The 26,188-nt window shown below is 44.6% G+C and overlaps 1 protein-coding gene across 1 annotated transcript; it reads right to left on the reverse strand.

The window, feature by feature from the left end:
- Positions 1-792: 792 nt before the first annotated feature.
- On the reverse strand, positions 793-25,704 carry ubald1a (UBA-like domain containing 1a). Its single transcript, XM_012866431.3, has 3 exons — positions 24,964-25,704; positions 24,452-24,511; positions 793-2,898 (listed from the first exon to the last, which is right to left on the reverse strand). Exons 1-3 carry the CDS (start codon positions 25,069-25,071, stop codon positions 2,578-2,580), a joined length of 489 nt encoding a protein of 162 aa, XP_012721885.2. The 5' UTR covers positions 25,072-25,704; the 3' UTR covers positions 793-2,577.
- Positions 25,705-26,188: the final 484 nt, after the last annotated feature.

A 26,188-nucleotide genomic window follows, 5' to 3' on the forward strand; every position in this document is an offset into this window, starting at 1 on the left:
GAAGGTGAGGTGCCATGTTACAGAATCCAGCGCCCTCCTGTCTACAGAACATCTCTGCTGCCGTTGCACTAGAAGATCTGCTGCATTTAACTCTAAGGTTACAAGTTTGGGTCAAAAATAAACCTGTTTCTGTATGATTGTTGTGGATAATCTCCAAAGCTCAAAGGGTGAACCTGCACAACTCTGCAGATGGATCTGTTGTCCTGGAGAGTAAAACCCAAAACCAACCAGAGCAGAGCGGTTCTCCCCAGGTTTCCTGTTTCAAGAAGCAGAGGCGGTCCATCGCGCCGCGAGGCTGCAGGTCTTCTTCTTTGGTCTGTTTCAGCTGAAGCTGAGCAGCACAGGCCTGGGAAACGCTGACTCTGCAGATTCCAGTAAAACAAGATGACGACTAAAGTTAAACCTTCCCTTGTAGGAGCTGAGGTGGGACGTAGTTCTGCAGTAAGCACAGTGCATGGAAGCTTTTATCACAGATCTTTGGTGGCTGCCTTCACTAGCCGGGTTCTCTGGACCAACCCTGTGTTTATGGCTGTTCTCCACATGCAGCGGTGCACCAACATGTTGAGACTCAGAGGCAGCAGCTGAACGGCTGGCAATCCTCTTTATTTCCTGCTGGGAGGAGCCAGGAGGTGAGATAAGGACACGCCGACCTCGGTGAACCCGTTCTCCTTTGTTTCCCACACAGCGTCTACAACAAACAACTTTAATGAATTTAAAAGCAGGAACTGAGAGAAAAAGTTGATTTTTTGACTCCTGGGTCACAATTTTCAGCCTCCATTAAAACACCCTGAACAGGTTGACATACAATATTTATTTAGGTTCACAAAAATGATAAGTTATTTATCAGGTAGTCCACAAATATTGTGGGAATGGTCTCATACAGACATACAAGGGGGGAAACATCCATGAGAAACCATTAGGAACAGGCCCACCCACAAACTCTCTGATTGAACCAAATAAAGAACAAAGCTTTGGGAAAACGGGGGAATTAGCTTAGTCTAAATAATTATAACAGGATGTTGGTTATTCCTCATCAATACATCCATCATCTTCTCTTCTTTCAGAAAAAAAGACCCTAAGCTATTTAAAATATTTCTTTTTAAAACCTCTGATCAAAATCAAAACTGAAAAAAAGTCAAAGGGCTCAAAGCTGCTTTCTACACGTCGCAGATTTACGAAGGTTGTCCCCAAACTGTCCTCTTGTCGGCAGTAAAGAAACACGGATGGTGTGAAACCTCCACAGTTCAGCGTCTGAGGCGAGTCGTCCGGCGCGCTGCATCCCTGAAAGTAGTCCGTAGTGTCCCTGAACGCACCGCGGCGGGCGTCCTTTATCCGTCTTTGTCCATACAGCTGAACTTCTGTTAAATTAGACATTTTACAGCAAAATAATCTACTGCTGCTCTGTTAAGGTAGGGAACACCCCCCCCCCCCCCCCCCAGCCCTGAAACACACCTCAACCTTACGTATGCTTTCTACAAAAAGGTGTTACACGTTGTGAAGACGTCATGCAAAAAGTGGCGTTTCTGTTTAAAAAGATGAAGTCTCATTTTTAATCTCATCATTTTAGCTGCGACTGATTCACTTTTACAAAAGAACCTGAAGCCCCGCCCACTTTCAGAGACGTAACCCTCCAACAAATAAAACGGCATCAGAAACAATATCATATGAAACAGTGATTTCTTGCAGCCCTCCCCCCCCTCCCCCCGGTCCGGGTTTAAAACGGCGTCAGGAGAAGCTGCTGCAGTGAGGATCAGTTATTAGAAACCAAAGCTGGCTGTCGCCTTTAAGAAAAAAACTGACAAAAACATATCCGGCGCCGGCAACAGCTGGTTTAAGAAGAATCCCTGATTGGCTGAAAGAAGTCAGGTGACCACCAGGTGAGGTAAGAAGACGTCCCACCTTTTGACGATGGGGCTGACCATCATGGAGGCGTCGTTTTTCCGCTAAACCCTAACTTATGAGTGTGTACATTAATATATATAGAGGAGATGGCTGTGAATATACTTCTGATTACAAGGCGAGCGCTCGCTCACATGCGTCCCACTCCACAGGTCGCTGATGAAATCTGGATCCATCTCGAAGAAACAAAAAGGAATCACTGCGTCGCTCGTTTCCTCATGCAGCACAGACTGTCGCAGGAACATAGAACAGCGGCGGGTAAAAAACACCGGCTGAGAAAAAAGCTTCAAGGCTGCCTGGAACGTCCTGGAACGTCCTGGAACGTCGTAGAGAATCCTTGGGCGTGACATTTTTTTTTTTATTTCTGTTTTTTTTACTTCAATATTTCTTTTATCCAAGCATTTACTTATGAAAACTAACAAAGATTTCGGCTGCTCTCTTATTACTATGTGTGTGCGTATCTTTTTCTTCTATTTCTGGATTCTGATGCTTGCATTGGTTTTCTCTTCTTAAATCGTCCAGAATCAGTTTTTTCTTGGTTTGCGTAGATTTTTCCCACATCCTCCCATCCAGACCCATTTCTACTCATTATTGCCTCCCACCCCGTCCCCCGTTCTATGCCCCGCCCCCGCGATGAAGGTGAGGGGGGCCGGGGCCTCTTCAGTCCCATACGGCCCTTCATCTCTCCGCCTCCATCGCCACACTAGCCTTCTGCTCGGCGCCTGTGTGAGGGTTGACGCCCATGGGCCAGGGGGGGCAGGGCTGCGTGGGGGTCTGCCCCTGAGTCCAGAGTCCCTGCTGAGGTTGCGGCACGTTAGGTACATTTGGTGGGAGCCCCCAGCCGCCGACCTGCGGTGGGGGTGGCGAGGTGGCCATGGAGGCGGTCATTGGGCTGCCGGCGCTGCTGTTGAAGCTCTCGGAGGCTTTCAGCCGGGAGAACATGGTCAACGCGTCGGGGAAGTTGGGGGGCGTGGCGGGGGTGTTGGCTGGGGTGCACATCTGAGGAAGAGGAGAGAAAAACAGGATTACTGTCAGAGTCCATGAGACCCGGGTCGGTTCTGGGTTCAGGTGGCACCAAGGCTGGGATAACTAAAGTTACGTTGCTTAAATTTCAGCTGTATGGAGCATAGAGTCAACATCCCCTCCCCAACCTGTTGCTGCACACTGCTGGTCAGCTGGCTGAACCTGGAGGCAACTCTTCCCACATTTACAAGAAAGACGTTTTTCACAGTATTCTGTTTTAATCCTGAGATTGAACCTAAACTGTAGAGGCCTGGCCCATGTTGCACTGTGCCGACTGGAATAACTGTAAAAGTCAACTTGTTAGTTAAGAAAGCTTGGCTTTACAGCACTATTCACCCACAAGGCAAAAATACTTTACAGGAAAAACATTAAAATGCCAAAAAGCTTTAAGCTTTGCTTCAAGAGAGCTCATCGTGTATAAACAGGAATAACTGCAGAACTGACACCATTGGCATCACAATATCACTGCATGTAATATTAAAGGAGCAATAAGTGAGATATTTACTGTAAAATCTACCTAAATTGTTCTCATTTTTCATCTGGGATGTTAGTAACATTCCCTGTAAATAATCGGTTCTCTCCATTGACGACATCTTAGTCACATTTTTTCTCCTTTCAGACCTAGAGCTACGGTCCAGAACTACTTTGGTTCAGAGTGTAGCCGCGTTTACTTCCTGGTTCCTGAGCCAATCACATGAGAGTTCCCAGGGTTCCCAGCACAGAGCAGCGTTTGGTATTTTATGTTGGAAAAAGAGCAGCAGCCTGCAGACATGGCAGCCAGGAAGAGAAGCGGACCAGAACCAGAACCAGATTATATCACAGACCCGTCCTGTGAGAGTAAAAACTCACAACAGCAACAGACCGTTAAAAAAACGGCAGATTAGATTGTTGTGATTGGCTAGCTGTTGTACCGACTTCAGCCACAAGGTGTCAGTATTATTTACAGCTCCTTTAATGTCCCACAGACCTGCCTGGACTGCAACAAACAACCAAATATACAGACACCATCATCCAGGATGCCTTCACCATGTTTGCTGTGGAACACCATCCGGGTCCAGAAACACATCAGCACCGTTGGGCTAAACATGTATTTATCGACCATCATGACGACGTTCACCACTATGGTCACATGTTCGAGGGGTCCAATCAGAAAACTCAAATCTTGTTCGAATAAATACACCGTTGTGTTTTTATTCCAGGTCATCATTCTGAGACAGAACCAAGCCCAGATTGGCTCATCGGATTTTCTGTGGAGGTACTGGTTTGATAGAAGTTGGTCAGTTTATAGTTTATGGGTCTTATTTGATACAAAATACAATTAATTTACTGATTGAACAACAAACTTGCTGATAATCTTATAACAGCGCAGAGAATCTGAGTTTAAGATCCAATCTGGGTTGATTTCAGCATCTAGATTTATTATTATTGAAGAGTTAAATATTTGAGCAAACAAAAAGCCTGAGAGATAAATGAGTGCAGCTGGAATTAAAATGATTGTACAGATAAAAGGCAGTTTTCTGGATTTCTACACAGATCCTCCTTAGAAGCCGTCGTTGTGTTTGTGTTGAACTGGGAAGTTCAGGGGAATCCCAGCTCCTCGCCGTGATGATGCAATTCACTTCCTGTTTCAAATATGGAGAAAAGCTTCTCCTTGATTTAGCAGAGCAGATAAATGTGGACAGAATGTAACTTTAGCTTGTGATGAAGTGAAAAGGCGTAAATGACTTTATGTTAAGCCTCGTGTCGGAGGAAGGACTTCATCCGCCCCACAGGTGCTCAGAGCTCACCTGTGAGCTGAAAACAATACCGCCACCTCTGAGCTTCCAGCCAGCTGGCTCCGTAAACATGTTTGGCTGCTCAGAAATAGTAAATCATCTGAACCAGCACTGTTCCTCCTGCCCTGCTCTATGACCCGCTTCCTCCTTCCAGCCGGTCCAGGAAAACAACAACAACCTACTTTGTCCTCAGGGAGGCAGAACCGGAGCCACCTTCAGCCAGGAGGGCCAGCGGCTAAAATAAGAGCCTGGGCAGAGCGGCAGGGCAGGCGTCACCATCAGGTCTGGGTCTCCTACCATCAGGGTTATGTGAAACATACGAAGGTTTGGCTGCAGAAAAGGTTTTTTGCTACTTTCACCTTAAAATCGATCCGTTTGCTAAGAACTTTGTTCAGTGATAAGACAAAAGACATCAGTGTTTCCAACCGGCCACAAACTGTGAAGCTGAACGGAAATTCAACCTTTTCACAAATGAAAATCTGAAAAGTGTGGCGTGCATTTGCTTTTTTTTACTACCATGTATTAGAACTGTGAAGAACCACGGTTCTTCTCTGGTCAGATGGAACAGCTCAGCCTCAGTCTGATTAAACGGAGAACGTCTTCATACATCATTTTCAAAACTTGCTATAGATTCTGTGTAGTATTCAGGTCTGGACTTTGACTAGGCCATTCTAAGCCATGAATCCGCTCTGATCTAATCCATCCCATAATAACTCTGTCTGCATGTTCAGGCTGGTTGTCCTGCTGGAAGGAGAACCTCCTGCTGAAGAAAAGCATCTCTGCAGCATGATGCTGCCACCACCGTGTTTTACTACTGAGATAACGTATCCAGAGTGTTGTGTAGTATTTTAAACCCGGTCCTACTTTAAACTGGACCAGAACTTTCTCCCTGACCCGTCTGCTGTTCTCCAGAAACAGAACATCTAAAAACCCACATGTTTATTAACTGACAGGTGTTTTATTTAGAGGAATCAGAGAGTTGAGGAAAGATGAGGGTGAGGACAGAAACGTGGAGAGCAGCCTTCCCTTTGCTGACAGGCAGAACCGAAGCGGGCCTGCTATCTAATCTACTGTCGGCCCGTCGCCCAGGATCCGGCGTTCTCTGACTGGCAGCCGACCGGCACAAGCCGCCTTCAGGAAGAGACGGCAGTGACAGGAATACTCTGCCGCTGACAGGAGGGAGGTGGGGGTGTAATCAAACCGCCTTACCCCCTAAAAGTGCTGCTGCGTGCAGGTTATTCCTGCAGATACAGCGTGGAGCCGGGTCACAGCGAGCTTCAGGTTCTGAAAGAGCCCTGCTGTTGTGAAATGTGAGTCCACCGTGCAGTTGGACAGGAAGTGCTGGCTCATGTCTCTGAGGCCACTTCCTGCAGCACAGAGACACCTTGGAGAGCAGGAGTGACCTCCACCGCCTCCTTGCTCTCCAGGCATGCGGACGCCTCACCGCTGGAAGAGCTGAGGAACTTCCGTGAAATGACCCGTGAGCTCGGCGTCTTGTGACCAGAATTAAACATGAGGGCAGAAACGCTGACACGGCGCATGAGTCTTACTTACTCATCCATAAACACATGTAGGGATGACACAGCTGCAGTCGGCTGGGCTGAACAGTTCACCTGCATTATTTTATGCCGTTTACCCAAAATGAAGCACGGATTAGAACAGCAAACATGACTGTGGATGAAAGCTATGCTACACATTAACTCTGCCCTTCATAAACAGGATGAAGTAACGCGCCGTGTTTATGTCTGAGCGTACGGCTCCGTCTGGGCACAGGACCTTGAACAAAGTCAGAGTCACATGGTATCGATCCACAGGGACGAAGATCTGGTTCATAAACACAGCAGCTGTCTCCACTTTCCAAGGATGTCTGAGTTTGGGCTGGACGGTCTGTTAGAACCTTCTGCAGGTTCTGGGCGAGCCGGCAGCAGCACAGACACAGTAACTAAACATTTATACAGTCCTGTCTGGTGAAACGGAGCGCTGAGCAAACTTTGGTGGGTCTGAATTAGAGCTGGGCGATAAATTGATTAATTCAAATTTACAATTAATGAAGATTTAATTTCTGGAAATTCTGGATTTTGTTTTGTACTCATTGGGCTCCAGTGATGAGGACATGCAATGCTGAATATATGTTTAGGAAAATATAATCAACATTTTGTTTAGAGGAAACTTTTTTTTTTACCTTAAGATGAGACACTTTAATTTTCCTTATTTTTTGGACTATTAGGAGCATCAAATATTCTTCCCAAGTGTGTAATATCTCTCCTCCACATCCATAGCTCCCTGTTTCTAACATAAGGCCAAAATAAACTTTTATATTGAATTAACTTACTAGGTTTATTGTTGCTAGCACGTACTCCAGGCTGCCTTACATGAATGCACTTCTAGTTTAGACATTACAGTCAGGCAGTCTGGTAGACAGCTCAGGGGTCCTCAGGTAGAGACACAGTGTACCGTAATGCTCCTAATATCCACTGAGAGGTGCGGCTTTGTAGCTAACCAAAGTCATAGTTACACATTTTAACAGATTTATGAGCATATTGTACCACATAAATCAGTCTGTAAACACAACGGTGATCATAGATAAGACACATGATTAATTTTAGAGAAGATTTAAGGATTTTAAGCGTGCTTTGTAGTCTGAAAAATACAGTATTTACTTTTTTTAAGTTATTTTGAGGTTACACCATTAAAGCCTGTTCTTTGCTCATTGTATAAAACCACTAGCAGCAAACATTTAGTTAAGTTTTCTTTGTTTACAAAGGCATGGCGGCCATCTTATTTCAGCAGCACGTTTCACAGCTTGGATATAGTTGCACCTTGAAATGCTTGACATTATTTCTTTCATTTCTTTATGTAAAACGAAAAGGAGGAAAAACATGTATTAATCGGATGTGGCCTGATAAAATCTTACATTTTATTTTTACACCACGCCACCCAGCCCTAGTCTGGATTCACTAAAACTGGACCCATTCAACCCTCGTATTGGAAGTGGGTCAGCTTGGAGGTTCTGCAGCGCTGAGTAGCAGGTAGAACAGAGAAGAGGCTTTTATTCTTCTCAAACTGAGCTTGGATGATGCATTTCCTCACTTTCTGCTCTGAGCGAGCTTTAAGGGGACCCTAACCGACCCGGTTTTGTCAGAGCAGAGGAACCGGCAGCTGGTTCTGATTCCGATTCTCTTTGTCCGGATTTCCTACTGTAGAAGTTTATGATCAGAACACAAAGCTAGAGACCAAGCGGACCGAGGAAGCAGGTCATCTCCTCACTTTTCTGCTGCGGCAGAAGGTCAACCACCTGCAGGCAGAAGCTAGAAGGCGACCCAGGTAACCCCCCCCCCCCCTGTGTACAAACAGACAGGCAGGACGGTGTGTGCACACAAACACTCGCTGACGTAGAGACCACCAGAGGCTTTCAGCTGCTCAACAGGCCATCAGCATCATTTAGCACTAAAAATGTCATTAAAACAATAACTGCACTCTCTTTAAAACGGACAATGTTTAAAGCAAAACCAGTTTTATCACTGTGGTCCAGTCAGGTCCTAAAAAAGGTGAATCTGTTGACCACACAGACGGGGAGAAGCAGTCTGGGACCAACTGAGACGCAGACCTCCTGTTGATGGGACGGGGGCAGCTAGCGACCCGCTTCAGTCCACTTCTCTCTCGAGGCCTCCCAGCGTGACGTCTCCTCCTCTGGGAACCTTTAACACGGCTTGTTTCGTTAACGCGGACCTTTTAGCGTTTGTTTGTCCACAAACAGACGCTGAGAACGTCTTCACGGCCGAACCGTAGCGTCCTGGAGGGCGACGCTCTCAGCTTTGTTCACCAGGCTGCTGCACAACGCGCTTCATGTTTTAGATATAAATATATAAGAGGGAAAAAATTAGGTTTTCTTAATATTAGTAAATGAAAGTGCTTTTAAGAACAGAAAGACGTGCCTGAATTAGTCCAATCAGTCTGAGCATTTTCCCTGCAGCCATCAGGACCTTTTATTGGGTAAAATGAGATCTGCTGGTTTCCATTAATTTAGCTGCAGGAACCAAAAAGACTTCCTCTGGCATTAATTTAAGCACCGTTTCAGCCATATCTGAAAAAGCTAATAAAAACGCTGACTGAAACACTTAGAATCAGAGCGAAAGCGCCGTTGCAGCCAGTCTGAACATTTCTAAAAAAACAACACTTAGAGGTTAACCGAACACTTTGTCTTCAGCTCAGATCCACGAAGTCCCACGACTGCTCCGTCCGCTCTCTCTTTCTCTCACTTCCTTCTTCCCGTCTGCCTCACCGCCTCCCATCTGTCTGCGACTTCACGCGCCGTGGCTCGGCTCCTGGAGGCAAACTGCGCTGAGACATGAGCGCTCGGGCCTGGATCTGATGAGGCGGCGCCGTTTGTCTTTACAGTAACATGATCTTTGACACAGAAAGACGGCTGCAGACTAAACTGTAACTCAGATCTTTTAACATGAGTCATCAGGTCAATCTCTCATATCTCAACGGACTCTGTTACAACATTTCATCACTTGAAACATGACAATAAACCTAAATCAGCTTTTAGATGCTAGCATTCCTGAGCCTCGGACCGTCTGCCTTCTGTTAAGGAAATCTGGCCGCTCCTTCCTTGGGTTCATGGAGAACTATGTAAAAACTCAACAGGCCCACCTTTGGGAGAGCTACTTCAGTGTTTTTAGCCTCCCCCTGGTCCATCCAGCACAGTAATGAGAAGAAAAGGCTCTTGACCTTAGCTCAGCTGCTGTAAAGCTGCTGAACAGCTCACAGTAAAGGACCTTTAATGGGCAGTTTGAGGCTCTAGGACGGCAGCGGGGAAATTCAACATGTAGTCAAACGTGATTAGGAGCTGAAAACCAGAACGCAGATATCTGAAGGGTGTGTGGGAATGTGTTCTAGTCTCTACGACCAAAAACGAGCTGAGCTGGGGGTAAAATGTTCTCAGAAGCTCTCAGTGCTCCTAATACCTCTGGAGACATTTGTTGTTTAATGCAACATGAGAAATTTGAGGTAGTAAAGTCGTTAAAAAAACTACAACCAAGCAGTTTCATTGTTTCAGAGGCAACCTTTTCATTAAAACCTTGTGTTTGAGATTGAAATTATGAAAGTTTCTGTTTTTAAACAGCTAAACAGACTCATTATCTGGGGTCTATGTTCGCAATGATCCTAAAGCAGAAAGAAATTTATGCTTTTTCTGTATTTATTGTTATAAAATTATATTGTTATCGCAACATTTACCAATATTATCGCACATCACAACCTTTCCTAATATTGTGGAGCCCTACCTCACACACGTGATTGGGCCTGAGGTGATGTTAGCATCGTGAGATTAGCCTTGTGATCAGAGAAACGTGTTTATCTGTAAACATGAAACTGAAACTGTTGGAGAGAACCAACTTTCCAGTTGAGCTGCACACAAAGCAGCTGAAACAACAAACTGTATGATGTTCAGCACTAAGCGCTAAGTTTAAGAATCAGGGTAATGACATGAGAAACCGAGCTAGTATCAGTGAGTCATATCAAAACAGAGAAAACGTGCTAGCTTTAGCTAGCGTTAGCCTAGCACTTCAGTAAGCTACTCCATATGAAAACATTCTCAGCAGGAACTAGAAGAGAATTTAATGAAAAATGGAGTGACGAGTTAAATACACATTTAGAAATAAATGAAACGCTGTATTTGTGTATTAGGGGATCTATTGTCAGAAAAATTACAATAACTTTCTTCACAAAGTTAGCTTTAATTTAATTTTCTTCATTTAGCTACATAATTATAACACAGAAACTCTTTTCCTGTTAGAGGAACGCTCTAGGTTTGTCGGACCGAACATCAACAAATAAGATTACCACAGTATTTAATAATTTAGCAAAGGAAAAGAAGGAGAGATGTAAAAAAGAGATTCTGTGAATGTGAGATGGAAAACTACAGCATTCAGTTTCAAAACTTAACACCTTTGTCTAGTTCCTAAAACAAGAACTTCTGGTTAACTGCAGCTTCCAGTATCTGTGTGCTGAAGACGTGATCATTTACCAACACTGTGCTCATCAAATGATCCATTTGTAACCTTACTTCTTATAATCTTGCAGTTACGCACGAAGAATAGATGCAAAACGTGCCTTTAAAGGGTTAAACATATAAATGATGAGCTCAAATATAGTTTAACGGCAAAAGGAGAGGATTTCCAACACAAAGCAAGCCGAAGCAGAAGAAAGAAGAAAAAGCCAGAAGTGCTGAGTATGACGGTTGGTGCATTAACAGTGCATGATTGTTCCTGCCTGTTAAATGTTTAAATAGGGAGTGTTCTTTTCATGAGTCTGTGACCAAGCAAGCTTTCTGTCTTACAGCTGCCGGAATGTCTGCAGATTTAAAGGCAAGCATCAATATTTTACCTGCCAAAGGCCAAACTAAAACAACAAAATTAATCTTTAATATTTATATCTAACCATTACATAAAGTTTTATGTGTTCATTTTATTGCCAAGAAAACTTCTTGGATTAAAAGCAAAACATCCTGTGTTTAAACTGACCTGATCATTTTAAATTATGCGACACTATTTAACTTCAGAACGTATTTACATTTAGCAAAGATCCATGTGTTTCCACCACAGAAATCTCTGCTGAGAGGAAATACTTTCTTAAAAACCCAGAGCTATTGAATTAAATTAAGTTTTATTTATATAGCGCCAACTCATGATACATGTCAAGTCAGCTTCCATCAGATCCTCCAGGTTGGTGAGAAAATTTCCTCTCTAAGGAAACCCAGCAGGTTGCATCAAGTCTCTCCAAGCAGCATTCACTCCTCCTGAAAGAGCGTAGAGCCACAGTGGACAGTCGTCTGCATTGTTGATGGCTTTGCAGCAATCCCTCATACTGAGCATGCATGAAGCGACAGTGGAGAGGAAAACTCCCCTTTAACTGGGAGGAGAACCTCCAGCAGAACCAGAGCCACAGTGGACAGTCGTCTGCATTGTTGATGGCTTTGCAGCAATCCCTCGGCAATCGCTAAACTTACAGGTTTATCTACTCCATAACGAAGATCATTTCTAAACACCAAACCCATCTGTTAACTTAAACCAGAAAAGCCACTTTGTTACCACACCTCACCGCCACCGAGGAACGAGTCCGGTCTGTGATTGGCACGAATAAAACTAAATAAGTGAACAGACCCTCCTTTAACCTGCAGGTCAGTGTGTGAACGGATCAGTTATCGATCATGTAGAAGGGCCGCGCTCCGCAGGAACACGGTGGATCATTAGCCAACTGTAGCTTTGTTGTTATGTGTGCTAAGACCCAAGACTGAGAAGGAAAGAAACTGCAGAGACTGACAGGAGAGAAAACGATCAGTTATTTCCTCATATCTAATATAAAGTTGTCAGGTTACAACAGGCCGGCCCAGAAACATGTAGGTTAAAGGTCATCTGGAGATGACTGCAGCCGAGTTAGCTTGTCAACACATAACAGATATCATCAAGGCCGTGCCTACACGTGCTGGAGGAAGAAAGATGTTTTTACTTTAATTTCTTATCATCCAAATCAGCTCAAAACAAAACTTTACGTTGCTGCTGTTAGGAAGTTGCTTCTGCAGCATTAGGTGCTGTAGAAGAATCACTGCTTTCTGTTAGAGCGCCTGGAAAACTGGGTTAGCCTCTACTCAACTGGTTTAAATCCTACTTAAAGGACTTTTAGTGTCAGCAGGTAACTTTACATCAGAGACGACATAAATCACATGTGGGGTTCTCCAAGGTTCCATCCTGGGTTCCTCCTGTTCTAGATCTACATGCTCCCTCTAGCTCAGATCATAAACATCATCAGCTACCATCACTATGCAGACGACACCCAGCTCTACATCACCATGTCACCAGGTGACTATGAACCAGTTCAGCCTCTGAGGAAATAAAAGAAATCAATGCAGGATGAGACAAAATGTTCTTTAACTGAATAAAAACTAAACTGAAGTGATAATTTCTGGACCGATAGAGGAGCGATTGTTGCTGTAGCTTCTTTACTTTGTTGCTGTTAGAAAGTTGGTTCCTCGGTTGTAGACACAGCGATGATTTTCAGATGGATCAGACCTGACCAGTGATCAGATACCTGAAACAATCTTGTGTTTTCCAGATCAGTGAACGCACCATACCCACCTGCTACCAGTTAGAAACAACACTCTTCAGTGTGGGTGCTGCTACTGAGTAAAGACCTAGACCTAGCTAAGTTCAGCATCAGTGAGTGGTTTAGAAATGAAATCAGAAAAGCTACTTACAGAGAAAGTTTTCTAGGGAGGAATTCTGGCCTTTCATTCTGGCTGCTCCTTAAAGAGAGCGCACGGCTTCATCAGATAACAGGAAGACTAAACGTGTTAAAGCAAGGCCACTCTAAACTAATCTGCCTCTTATGGAACATGTTGGGCTTAGAAATGTTGGCAGCCATTTAGAAATTTTAACATAGCGATCTTTAGGTAGGTTCAGAATTATTCATACCCCTGGCAGACTTAGATTTTAAATATTTTCATAAAACCTAGAAGTTTGTTTCTGACTGGAAATGATAATGAACCAAAGGTATCAGTGGAGAAAAGATTATTTCTCAGTTTTTAATAACATTTAAATTAGGGCTGCAAAATATTAGAAAAATGTATAATTGCAAAAACCAAACCTGAAAATTGCAGCTTTCCTTTATTATACCAAAATGCCCCGACCACTTTCTGCGAGCTGTAAAGTCTCACCTACTGCAAATACACCGCAGCTCCACCCACATTTATTATTGCCTGGCAGACAGTCAATGTTTGACACTTAAAACATAATATCCAACCCAGATATTGCAATATTGCACACACCGATACCGTGATTCAACAATTATGATTCAGTGAAGCTCTAATTTTATTTTTAAACATGGCATGCAGAAAATTATTTCCACCCATCTCGTCAAGGAATGGAAATGCTTAATTGGCAATAATCAAACCCGTCATTTAATCGCTGGAAAACATTTAGCAGATGTCAACTGGTAGTTTGGACCTTTATTCTTTTAAATTGAGCTCCAAGTCTTTGATCGTGGAAGACCTCCTTGCCATCACCCTCATCTTAAGCTCACTTTATAGATTTGGTACCAGATCCAAGTCGGGTTGCTCCAAAACATTATTATCACTTCCAGTCAGAAGAACCACGCTGTTTAATTAAAGGTTTACTTCAAACATAAATCTGCCAGGTACAGGAATAACCTGAGGCTAACTGTACTTTCTCTAGAATATCCACATTGTGCCTGATATTTAAAATGAGCAATGCAACGCGCTCTGGAATAAAATGCCTGTAAAAGTTTAGTCTCTGTTGTAAAACATCAGTAAACGGCTGTCTTAGCAGAACCCAGCCAACTTTCTCTTAAACACGCAGCATCGCCTCTCTTCCTGCTACAAAGTCCACTCACACCAGGAAGGCTGGAACATTTTAACAATTTTATTTTCTAAACCTTCTTGGAGAAAAGTCAGAATTGGGTTAAAATTTGTCAGCAGGAAAACTTTTTATATCACCAACAGCTTTAAAATGATCTCTGATCTGTGTGCAAATAAAAGTTATAGATAAAAACTGATAACATTTGGTATTTGGCGTAGGGCTGGACGATATAGAAAAAACTATAGCGATAAAACAGAAACATTGATATATAGATAATTATCAACAAATTCAAAACATGTTTTAAGTGCAGCCCTGGTCATTTTATGCTGTTGCTTAGCAACCTATTTTTAGATAAAAACACAAACACTGAATTCAAACTCAAGCCTTTATTCAACCAACGTTTTACCAAAACTGCAAATTTAAAAAAAGAAAAAGGATCAAGTGCTCTCTGAACTCCCTGAAGGGGGCGGAGCTAAGTTCCTGGGTCTGTTTGTGATTGGCTGGGAGGATGTAATGATGTAATATTAACCTTATTAACCATGGTAGGAATGCAAAAGGAAGGAAAACTGTTATTGTATTGAACTTTTTATTTCTATCGATATTGAATTGAACTAAAACGGTGACGCAGCCGTTGGTGACGGTACAAGGACAGCAGGACTCCGTATGAATGAGACAGAAAACAGAGAGAGTCTGAATGAAGTCGACCTGAGAGAGCAAGACGAGCTTCATGCCGCGCACTGCTTAGGTTTCCTGTGTGTGTGTGTGTGTGTGTGTGTGTGTGTGTGTGTGTGTGTGTGTGTGTGTGTGTGTGTGTGTGTCCATGAATCAGTGAGAAACCCAATCTGACTCCTGCACTCATAAACACATCTGGTCTGTGCAGCCATCCCACATGGAGTCCTGCTCCCTGAAGCGCTTCAGCCAAAGTTTCCCTGTGTGTGTGTGTGTGTGTGTGGTTGTGTGTGTGTGTGTGTGTGTGGTTGTGTGTGTGTGTGTGTGTGTGTGTGGTTAGGGTTCTGGGAAGCCGTGATCCTGGAAACATGCAGAGCAACATGCTGGAACATGCAGGGAACGCAGGCCAAGCCTCTTCAGATGTGGTTGGATGCTTGGCATGGCAGCATGACACACAACCGCACGCGCACACACACACACACGCACACACACACACACACACACACACACTTAGAGATCAACGACATTTATCGGCATAAATTCACCGACAGCAGAGAAACAGGTCACATCTGATCTTATTTCCACTGAAGCTGAGGAACAACCGACACGTGATTCCACGTTTTACCGTCTTCTGCCTGAACATGGAATAAAAGACGGAGACAGAGGGGGGGGGGGGGCAGACGGCCGTCTGTGTCACCACGGTGGGACTGTGTGGAGGTAATTATAGCCTCGCTCTGCTGCTGCAACACGCCACACACAGTCCTCAGATGAGGAAAGTCAGGATTTATAGAAATCCTGTTTGTGAAGCCACGCCTGGACACCCAGACCCAGTGTTTGCAGTAACTACAACACCCCCCCCCCCCAACGACCCAAACAGAGACACATTAAGATGTTCAGACTGAACCCTCATCCTCTTCCTCCTCTTCCTCCTGACTTAACGTTTCGTCACCACCCAGCAGTGAACTACTTTGCTGCCATCACGCTTCTCCAGCAGTCAGAGCCCAACCCTGCTCCCTTCTTTAGCTTTTAATAACTTCGTATGTGATGCTGGTGACTAAATGTTTTTAAAATAGCCTAATTGGAAGCTGCTGATGTGCTGAAAGGCCACGTGTTTCTGTTTATGGATGAATGGACTAACTGTGAATAATCATCTTCTGCTTCTTCCTGTGTAGGCCTCGCTGTACCATGTTTTCAGTCGTTAAACTCAGAGCTCAAACTGTACGATGAAACCTCAGAGTCTAAAACCACGTCAGACTCAGCGCCGCAGAGAGGTGGCGCTACTCTGACTCATCTATCCAGAAGCCAAACGTAAACAGTAGAAGAAGAAAAAGGCAGAAGTGTCGATTCTGACTGTTAAATATGAGGCTCGCTAGAAAGAAACGTGCTGCCTTGGTAATTCTACGAGTTTCTCCTCCGTAGTTTGACTCCATGTCACACGTACCGCCGCCATGATTCTTTCTGCTCCTATGTTTTCATCTAATAATAATAATAATAAGAAGAAGAATCCCTTGTCTGCACATGCTCAGTGTGCGAGGTTGGGGGAAATCGGCTCGTAGCTCTGCTTCACCAGCAGGAGGCGCTCACCATCAGCCCCTCGTTTCCCCTGGATGCTACACCACGCACCATGATGCTGAAACTCAGCCCGATCCAAAAAAGATTCTCGCACGATTGAAGAGTCGGCCCAAAAAGGGCAAAAATAAATGAATAAATCATACAGTAAATGCCCGGCTTTAAGTGCAGCAACATCCTGAGTTTAGGAGGGGTACTGCAGGTGTAAAGTCAGGTTCAGGCCTCCACCTCGCTCCGTCAACAAACCAGGATCATCAAACACACACAGCGTGGCGTCGCCTCTGCTGCCGGCTAATATAAATGCTGCTTATTATTATCTTTAGGAGAAGCTGGAATCGACCAAAACTAAAACAAACGTGGAGATCTCTGCTGATCTATTTATTTTTGCTAAGATCATTTTAGTCTCTCATGTGATTCCTGTGGAATAATGTTTTCTATCTTTTATCTAAAAAACAAACTGAGTGTAGAAACCCAGTCTATGCAGATGATGGCACAATATACCACAGTATCTTTGAAGATCTGGTTACTTCCTGTTTTCCAGGGCATAAAATTAAGTGTTTGTTATGTGAGTAACTAATCCGTTGAACGATCGTCCAACTGTGTTGATTCAACTGGAAAACTGGGTGAAACGTCCAGAAACATCAGATTTCCACCACTATGTGGACCTCAAAGTGAAGCCTGCAGAAGCTCACATTAATCATGCATTTTCCTTCCCGTTTCCTACACTATAATAACTTTGTAATAATTGTATGTTAGTCCTTTAATACAAAAATAAATCTGAAAATTACTAACTCCTAAATGGGCTTTTGGTGCGGTGGTTAAAAATGATTTTCCTACAGTTTCTCAACAGTAACAGCAAACAGAGCAGGACCTGGACGTCAGAACCAGAAGAAGCTCTGCCCGCCTTCTGAAACATGCATGCAGTTCATGCTGCTGCAGACGTTCCTCAACAAGAACGTTTGTTTTCTCTTCTGGTTCTGCTGTTGCTACTTTCTCTTTAGATTTGCATGAACAGCAGCAACGCTGACAAAAGTCACACACATGAAAAGGAAGCTTTGTGGTTGTGTTTGTTTGCCTCTGGGCTTAGTCACATGACGGAGTCACATGTTGCCAGTCATCCGGCTCAACTACTTCCTGCTTGGTGGTCACAGGAGTCGTTGGGTTTAATGTGGCCCACTTCGATTAACGTGGAGAAAAATCAATCATGGAAACCCTGATGAGCCGTGGACACAAAGAAGGCCAGTCGCCACTTAGTCCAGGACTCCTGGACGTGTTTGATGGAAGCTGAACGTGGACCAAGTTCACAAGAAAAGCGACATTTACTGGAGATGCCATGAAATGTGGATCTCTGCAGCTCCTCCAGAGCCACCATGGTCCTCCTGCTTCTCTCCTGGTCCAGCCTGTCAGTCCAGGTGGACGTCCATGTCCTGGTAGGTCTGCAGGTGGTCCATCCTCTCTCCAGGTCCACATGATGATCAGAGCTCTGAGAGGTTCGATAGAACCTGAACCTGCTGTAAACTGGACCAGAACTTTCTGACCCGTCTGCTGGATGTTCTCTAAAGAACCTCTGAGACCAGAACAGCTGCTGGACTCTGGCTACTGATTAGCAGATTTCTGAGAAACGATTTTATTTGGAGGTATCCGAGTAAAGAGGGCAGAAAACTAAGATTTAGATGATTAGAAAACTTTGTGCTGGTCTGTCGGTAAATCTACATAAAAACATTGAAGTCTAGTTTGTAGCGTGGCAAATTGTGAGAAAGTAAAAGGGGCATGAATACATTCTGCCTCACATATAAAATCTGGAAAACCACGATCAGGACTGGAAGTCCTGGATGTCTCAGAGGTGAGAAGAAAGCAGAGAAGCTGAAGACAGAGCGTCCTGGTTGCGGTCAGCGGGGCAGGAGTGGATCCTGCAGGAATGTTGCGGCTGCAGCGCCGCTATGGGCAGAAAGCTGGAGCTGACAGGGTGGGGCTACAGAAAACACGGGAAGGCTGGGCGGTGATTACGGTCTGGGCGTCTATCACGGGACACAGAGACTTCAGACAGAAACACAACAATCTGCTGGACACAGCCTGGACGTTTATCTCCACTGTCCACATGTGGCGCCGTCAACTGAAACACGCGGCGTCCATGTTGGCTACAGCTGAAACACAGCCCCCCCCCCTCAGTCTGAGCCAGTTGGTCAAAGCTAATTATATCATTACTAAATCCTGCAGCATTATACATATATCTTAATATTTCATAACAGATGCTGAAATTATTTGTCATCTGGGATAAGAATGAAGAGTCTGTTAGCACCTTCAACCAGAGACTCTGTTCAGATGGAAGAGAAAAAACACACAGCAGGGCTTTTGATGCCAAATATAGAGAAAAACCCGCTCTGGCTCACAGTCTCTGTTCTCCTAAAACAAAAGGCTGCAGCGGCTCTGTGAGCAGCAGCTACAAACAAACTGACCGGCCCGACATGCAAACCTGCTGCCGTGCCAAAGAGCGCCGGGGCCGCCGGGTTTGGGCCGAGGCTTCCAGCCAACACACCGCATCTCAAGTTCAGTTTGTTGTGACACTAAACACCGATGCAACCGCCACTCAGGCTTCGTTTTTAGCCAGCAGAGAGGACGGCCTGGGGGGAGGGAGCGCTGCGGAGCGGAGCAGATTAGGTTTGTGTAGAGAAGCCCGGTGAGCTGCAGGAGGGCCGCCTGCTCCAGCACCACTCGGATTCAGTAAACGCCCACGCTGCATGGCCACAGAACGCATATATTCACGCTGGTGCAGAAACAAACACACGGGCCGACAGAACAACCAGAGGAACGTGATTGTAGTTATGCAACCTCACGCCGACAACCACAACAACACGTAGAGGTTGTGCAGCCGGCCTCGTTATCAGAGCGCTGCAGACAGCTCAGCCCGGTCTGGTGGACAGGAGCTGGGAGCTGGTTGCAAACGGCTCCACGTTAAAGCCAGACGTTTCATTAACCGAGCAGAAGCTTTTATTTACTGATGAGGCCATGAAAGAGGACCAACAACCTGGACATAAACGCTCCAGGCAGCGGGACCGAGGAGATCCAGGCCTTCATAACAATTCTGTGTCATTTTTCTAAATACATATTTACCAGGTTTTACATACCGTTTAAAGATAATGGACTTTCTTTTAATTGTTTTTCAATGCAGACGGTTCAAAATAACACGTTATGGGCTGTAATTATAAAAGCGTGATCTTTTCGCCTGAGGTTGGAGCTCAGGCCAAAAAAAGTGTATTTAATTTCAGTAATGTTAGCAGGTAAACCTTTTTTTAGCTTATTTCTCAAAGCTGCGTAGCCATGTTATTTTCCTTTTATTATTATTTATATGTCAGTAGCTCACTCTGGTTGCATACAAAGTTTTTAGGAAAAATGATCATGTCCTGCTGGCGTATTGGTTGTTATTTTCGCGTTTTATGGTTGGTTTTTGCTCAATTTACGATTTATAACAGAAGTACGTACTGCACATGCTCAGCAGGGGTTAAAACAAGGAAGCGGCTAACGGCTATTAGCATCTCCAGGCTAAACAATGAAGAAAGTCCAAGATCCAGTGAAAATAAGCACAAAATTATATGATTCCTGGAGGGAAAAACCTGAAATGTCTGTGTGAATCCAGTCTGAACGTTGGTGTTCCCTGAAGCGGACGCTGAACCTGCCGAGGCTCAGATGTGACGCAGAGTTGATGACATGAGTAAATGTTCTGATATGAGGCTCTTAAAGTTTCTGTAGATCGGTTTATTTAATTAATGACGTTGGTCTTCATCACGCTGAGCTGCTGCTTTACTGTGAGGCGTTGCAGAGGGTCAGGCTTGGTCCGGCATTATTTACAGTGGATTTATTAATTAAGCAAACCGGCTTTATGATAGTTCTGTGATACTGTCGCTAGATGGCGCCACGTCTGTTTATATCTGCTAATCGCGCCCGATTATTTTTCGGCTCAGAAAGGACCATCAAAACACTTCCAAGACGGAGGCTTGCTGTATATAAACTTATTTTATCATGATCAAAAGGTTTTTGGTCTTTTTTATAAGCATATTCATGGTAATATTCCTTTGAACTGGAACAATAATGGTATTAAAGCCTTACACTTAACTAAAGGAAGCCCTGAATAAAGATTGTGCTACTGAAGGAACTTCCTCATTTTGCCTCTTTTGTAGAGGATATCTGACACAGAAAGACAACCAGACGGACTGTAGAAAAGCTGCACAATACTTCATCATCGTTTACAATATTGCACATGCAGATACTCGGACGGCTGTTTAATAACATTAAACCCAAATTACTCAAAGCCCTGGCTGATTTTTGATTTAAAGTAATATTTTCCTTTTACTCATTTCTTCTGACTGAAATCTGAACGTTTTGAAGACGTTCAGACAGAGTTCTAATGTGAATCAATGGAGGGAGCTAAAGATTATCACAATCTACGCCTTCATTGCAATATTCAACAATATTATTGCAGCTTTCCCTAATGTGGAGGCACTCTGTTTGCCAAAGCTGTGAGTAGAGAGAGCGTAGAGAAATAAATAAAGAAGATCGTGGCATAAGCATGTCACGACAGACGCAGCCGTACATCCAGCTGCAAACAAAGGCTCGGCTGCTGCAGAAAGAAGCAGCGGGGTGGAGACCCAATGATGCTTGTGTTTCATAACGTTCGTTTGCTTGTGTTCGCTTGATGCAATACTCCATCTAAGGTTAGCCTGATTGGACATGCTCCCATTTTTCTGCTACTGTAGCTGCGCTGTGTGTCTGAGGAATCAGCGAGGCGGCAGCAGCAGGGTCTATTTGTGACATAAAAAGCTTAACAGATATATCTATAACACCTACTCTTCTTATTGCAACGCTTCCATGTTTTCTGCCTGGTTCATATTTTTTTGGTCTCTATTTTTAATGCTTTGTACATTGGAATAAAAAAAAAAAAAGGCATGCGCCTCAGGTAAAGACACAATGTACTACGCAGGAACAAATCAGTTGCTCTTCCAAATGCCAGAACCCACTCACAGGATGAACACAGAAACACACACGCAGCCTTAAAGAGCAGAGGAGAGACAAATGTTCTGAATCTCTGTCACATTCCTCAGATGCTCGACAAATAAAAAAGGAACGATTCGCCTCTAATGACGGCTGCACTTTGGGACTCGTGAGCAGGAGAAGACGGCCAGAAATGTCTGCTGTACTTTCACTCTGCATTCAGTCTATTTCCCAAAGTGTGACGGAACATTTATTTGATTTGTTTAACTTCCTCTAACCATGAAGTTGGTTGAGATTAAACATGTTTTTTGTGTAAAGTGGACCAAGAACAAGCACCATTACAGGTTACAAGCTAAACGTCTGACATGACATGACAGCAGATTAAAAAACTAAAACAAGTCAGTCAGCAGTTATCAGCTGGTGCTTAAGGAAAGGTGGACTCCTCAGTAACCTTTAAAGGAGAAAGCTACAAGTTTAACTCCTCCCAGCCAGTAGGTGGCGCACTCAAGTCCACCTCTTCTTGTTCCAACCAGCTGAGAGTTAGCAGCTAGCAACTCTGAAAAAAGGATTTTTTTTTGCTGTAGTGACCAAGGTCCAGTCCTGCCAAGCTGAAAAAAACTGGTTCTCTGATGAGAAGCAAACTCAAGGGCTGCAAACCCCAGCCAGAGTTTAACGGCGTTAAGGATGTAGTCATCTAAGGAGGGAGTTTATCCTACATAACTTTGTACATTTAAAAACAGAGACCAATAGCTTCCCTGAAAAGGCAGACAGAAAAGTGGAGTTCAGGGATCTAAGCTCGCTGTAATAACATGTTGGAGCAACCGATTTGGTGAAATAACCCTAACCTGCCGTTTTAACCGTTTGCATGGATGTTCCCAGAGAAACCGAGACTGTATTGGCTGCTGCTGTGTCCAAGCCAGAGCTGCATGCTGCTGTAGTACCAGAGATTAATAATTAAAACACTGAAAGAACAGCACCGTGTCCAGGAAGCACCAGATCACCTTTTCCTGTAAGGTTCGCCCACAGCAAAAAAAAAACACGTTACCATCTGAATTATTAACGAGTCAAATCGCACCCAGCTATGCAAAGATCCTCAGAAGAAGTGAGATGGGCGTTTGCCAAAGACTTTTAAAGGCTGGGTGTGCAGAACACAAGCGCTGCTCCCTTAGCCAGGGGTTGCCTCAACAAGTCAGAACAACTTACACACTGACTTGGTGGTTTCAACAACAGACACCCTTCCTGACGCGCCCGGGATTCAAACCCACATCCCCGGGTTAAAGTCAAAGACCTAAACCACCACACCGCGCAGGGACTGCTTCAGACACAAACGATGAGAAATGAGGAAGTGAGCCGTGTTTGGGTGAAGAGTTGTAGGAACATGCTGGAAGCTTTCTGTTGGTGCAGAGAGACGCCTTCACTGGTCAATGAATGAAGACGTCTCTATAAACCATGAAGCATTTATGAAAATCAAGAATTCATTCCAGCTTTTAGCTTTACAGAAAGGAATTATTTATCCTAAACACTCAAGCTACTATTTCTTCTACATAAAAGGATTTATTTAAACTGACAGGTATAAGCATGTATTCAAATTTTAAATTCCTGTAAATTTGTGCTTTTTTTTCCTACTGAACTATTATAACCTGATTGATACATAGTTTTGAGCTTTTTTAAGTTATTTAGCTGCAAAACATTAAGTTCAGAAAAAGAAAAGAGTGAAAAATGAAACTTGATGCAACATAAAACTGGAAATGAAAGTAAAACGGATGTTGGCGCGCTACACCAGGGCTGTGGTCTCTTTAGACTTAAGAAGAATCAAGAAACCAGATCACAAAGTACAAAACAATGCTTCCTGTACAATGAATTTGTCCTAAAGCTTAAAAGAACAGTTATGAGTCATTAAAACGCTCCTGCCTGGCCTGCAGAATAAAGCAGCTTCCTGGAGAACAGCAGGCATCTCTCACACTTTACAAACAGAGACGCACCAAGACCACAGATGCTGATCAGAAACCACCTGATCCGCTCTGATCGCTGCTAACTAAATTAAATATGCAACATTTTACCAATCAGCAAACGCACCATAATAAGCTCCAGACGGCGGAGCGAATCATGCCATTCTTTGGCTTCACCGAGATCATTTCAGTATAAAGAAGATAAATAAGAAACAGAACAATTTATTCAGCCGGCAAGAAAGCACCAGACTCTCTGCAGATAACAGGAAGGCCCAACAAAATGGGTGGAAATAGCTAACATGCTAGCTGTTATCAACACAATGCCCCCCCAGAGCAAACAGCGACACCTAGCGCCAGGATCGGCCCTTTTTCTGTTTTCTAACGTTGCTCCTCTTCTGGCAGGAAATATTCTGGCAGTGTGCCTGTAGGCCGAGTCAATAATGTGACGCTCTCTGTCCAGAGAATACGTCAATACTCTGTTCTCTACAGTCAGTCATGCTAACCTCGCTAATGGTGCCAATCCTAAATAAAACTATGCTAAAGAAGGCTTAAAATGTAAACCAAAACTATTTTTCCCTGTTTTAACGCATTTAAATCATTTTGCCTGTTCCACATATAAAGCATTAATGAATGCTTAGAGAAGAAAGGCTAAATAAGAACATGAATACTGTTCTTTTACCTTGTTATCTAATAGTCGTGAAGATGGAAGAGAAATTGCAGATAAACTGAAATCGGCATCAGCAGGTAAAGCTGAAGGTGGAAAATCAGTCGCCAACTCAAACGAATCGACTCTTTATTCACAGAATACTTTTCATGCACATTGAATGAACACCAGGAGCTTTACAGAACCCTTTTCATTTTAAATCTCCAGTAACCAGGCCTTATGTCTCCTTTAAACAGACTTTATGGCCGTGGTTAGCTCAGCTCTGGTGTAAGTAAGGTAAGTTGTGGGGAAACAGGCGTTTCTCTGAGCGCAGTGTGGCTGCTGCTGGAGTTGCATGCCTGGCCCGTGTTTATTTCTGGAAGTTCCCAACATGGCCGACATGTGCTTTGTTATTGTTAGTAGCATGTCGGCTGCAGTCATCCCAACAGCAGGACACATCCTCCTCCTCCTCATCTTCCTCCTCTTCCTCACCTCAGGGAGGAACAGAGGCTGGGTTTGATCAAGACAGACACAAAGAGACTTTTTTCTATCTCCACTCACCATTTGATGATGATGGCCATATGGAATATTTGTTTCTTGAAAAAAGGCACTGAGCGCAGTCTAAAAGGGAAACAGACAAAACACAAGTTATGTGGGTTAAATCGGGAAGAAAAGCGACACATTTATCCATTAATTCGCCTTATATTCAGTATAAATAAGACAACAACTCTGATTGGAGGAAAGGAGAGAAAGCGATCCACTACATGGCACCAGAGCTGCTTTGTAGGCCAGTCTGTACAGCACGGCGGTCATCTTTATTGCGTAATAGTGCTCCGGCCTCGCCTGTGCGCTGCTGTCATGTGTCGGATTAGAGAATTTAATCTGGACTACAGTCTAATCGGATGTGCCCTAACCTTGTGCGCTATCCTACTGTACTCCAAACGCCGTTAATGTGGCCGAACGGCGCAATAATACCGACGGCGGCGGAACTTCTGGACGTGGCTTTGTGTTCAAGCACAAAATGTTTTAGGAGAAGTGGCAGCGCGGAGATTAGCACCAGCAACCTCGGTTACCTCAAACTGCCAGTGTGCCGCCTGCAGGAGCTGCTTCGCCTGGTCCGCCGCGCACCCCGCCGTCAGGACGAACTGGTTAATCATCACTTGGTGTTTGAGTTCGTCCATTTTCCCACCGAAGCGCGTCCGTTTCCTCCTCAAAGTGGCGGCAGCTGGCTGTGGCGCAACGTTGCGTCGTTCCGGGCCTGGTTCTCCTCTTTCTGCGCTTCCGCTGTGCTCCGACTCGCTCTGCCTTCACTCGTCCACCATTACAGCCGGTTGAGCAAACACAAATATTTACTGTAGGAGCGCTGGAGGACGGAGCGGCGGCTGAGCGACAGCGTGACGCAGCCAATCCGGGGGGAGCGCCCGCCGCTGGGAGTTGTAGTCCGTAGAGGCGCTCCGCGGCCAGCTGTGGGGTCTATCCCCACGCTGAAACACGAATCCAACCAAAATAAGATCATAACCGTGAGGCGGTTTTAAAACATGACGCGTCTGTGGGCCACAAACCACCGCGGGAGTGACGCGCTCCGCGTGGATAGGCGTTTGTTTTGGACTACAAGTCCCATGAGCGTGCGCTTTGTTTGTAAAAGCTCCATAAGGTTGACTTTTGTGAATGACGGCCTCGCTCGTCCAATTCCCACGCGTGGAGCTGGCTCGCTTGCCAAATATGGTAAACAAGTCCACCATCAGCGGCTGAACGGGCCGGAGCAGCCACCGCGGCGTCCACGGCGTCCCCCACCAAGCAGCGCGGCTCGTGGCGTGGACCCCGTGGATGCTGCGGCGTGTCTCAAGCACACATCCGCCGCGGTGCTGCTACCTCTCACATCCGCAGTCCTTCTTTGTTGTGTTTCCGCTTTTCTAAAAATGTTTGAGTGGAACACCTCTAGTCTTTGTCATTAAAGGGCCGACTGACAACAGAAGAATAACCATTTAACAAAGATCTTAAATCTAAAAGAGGCTTCAGACAGTTAGTGCTGTGTTTCTGAAGGAGTGTGAGATTATATCATTTATAACTCCTATGATGCAGCGTTCATTAAAGGTTAACTTTTACAACAACTGATGTCAGCCTGGAGACGGCTCACACTTCCGCTTCTTGAGATTATTGACACGCTGTAAACAAAGAAAAAAATGTACTCGACATGAACCGCTCAGAATTGTGGGTAAGTGCAAATTGTAAACACGGTAGTTTCTAGTTTAGTGGCCAGAAACGCGCGGAAGTGGGGAAGCAGAGACACCTGGCGGT

Source organism: Fundulus heteroclitus, unplaced genomic scaffold (genome assembly GCF_011125445.2).
Source record: "Fundulus heteroclitus isolate FHET01 unplaced genomic scaffold, MU-UCD_Fhet_4.1 scaffold_47, whole genome shotgun sequence".
NCBI lineage: Eukaryota > Metazoa > Chordata > Actinopteri > Cyprinodontiformes > Fundulidae > Fundulus > Fundulus heteroclitus.

Coding starts and splice junctions, on each gene's coding strand:
- ubald1a (XM_012866431.3), bottom strand. CDS start 25,071: ATGGACGAACTCAAACACCAAGTGATGATTAACCAGTTCGTCCTGACG. Junction 24,512..24,963: donor CGGCACACTGGCAGTTTGAG/GTAACCGAGGTT, acceptor TTTCCCTTTTAG/ACTGCGCTCAGTGCCTTTTT. Junction 2,899..24,451: donor ATGGCCATCATCATCAAATG/GTGAGTGGAGAT, acceptor CCTCTTCCTCAG/ATGTGCACCCCAGCCAACAC.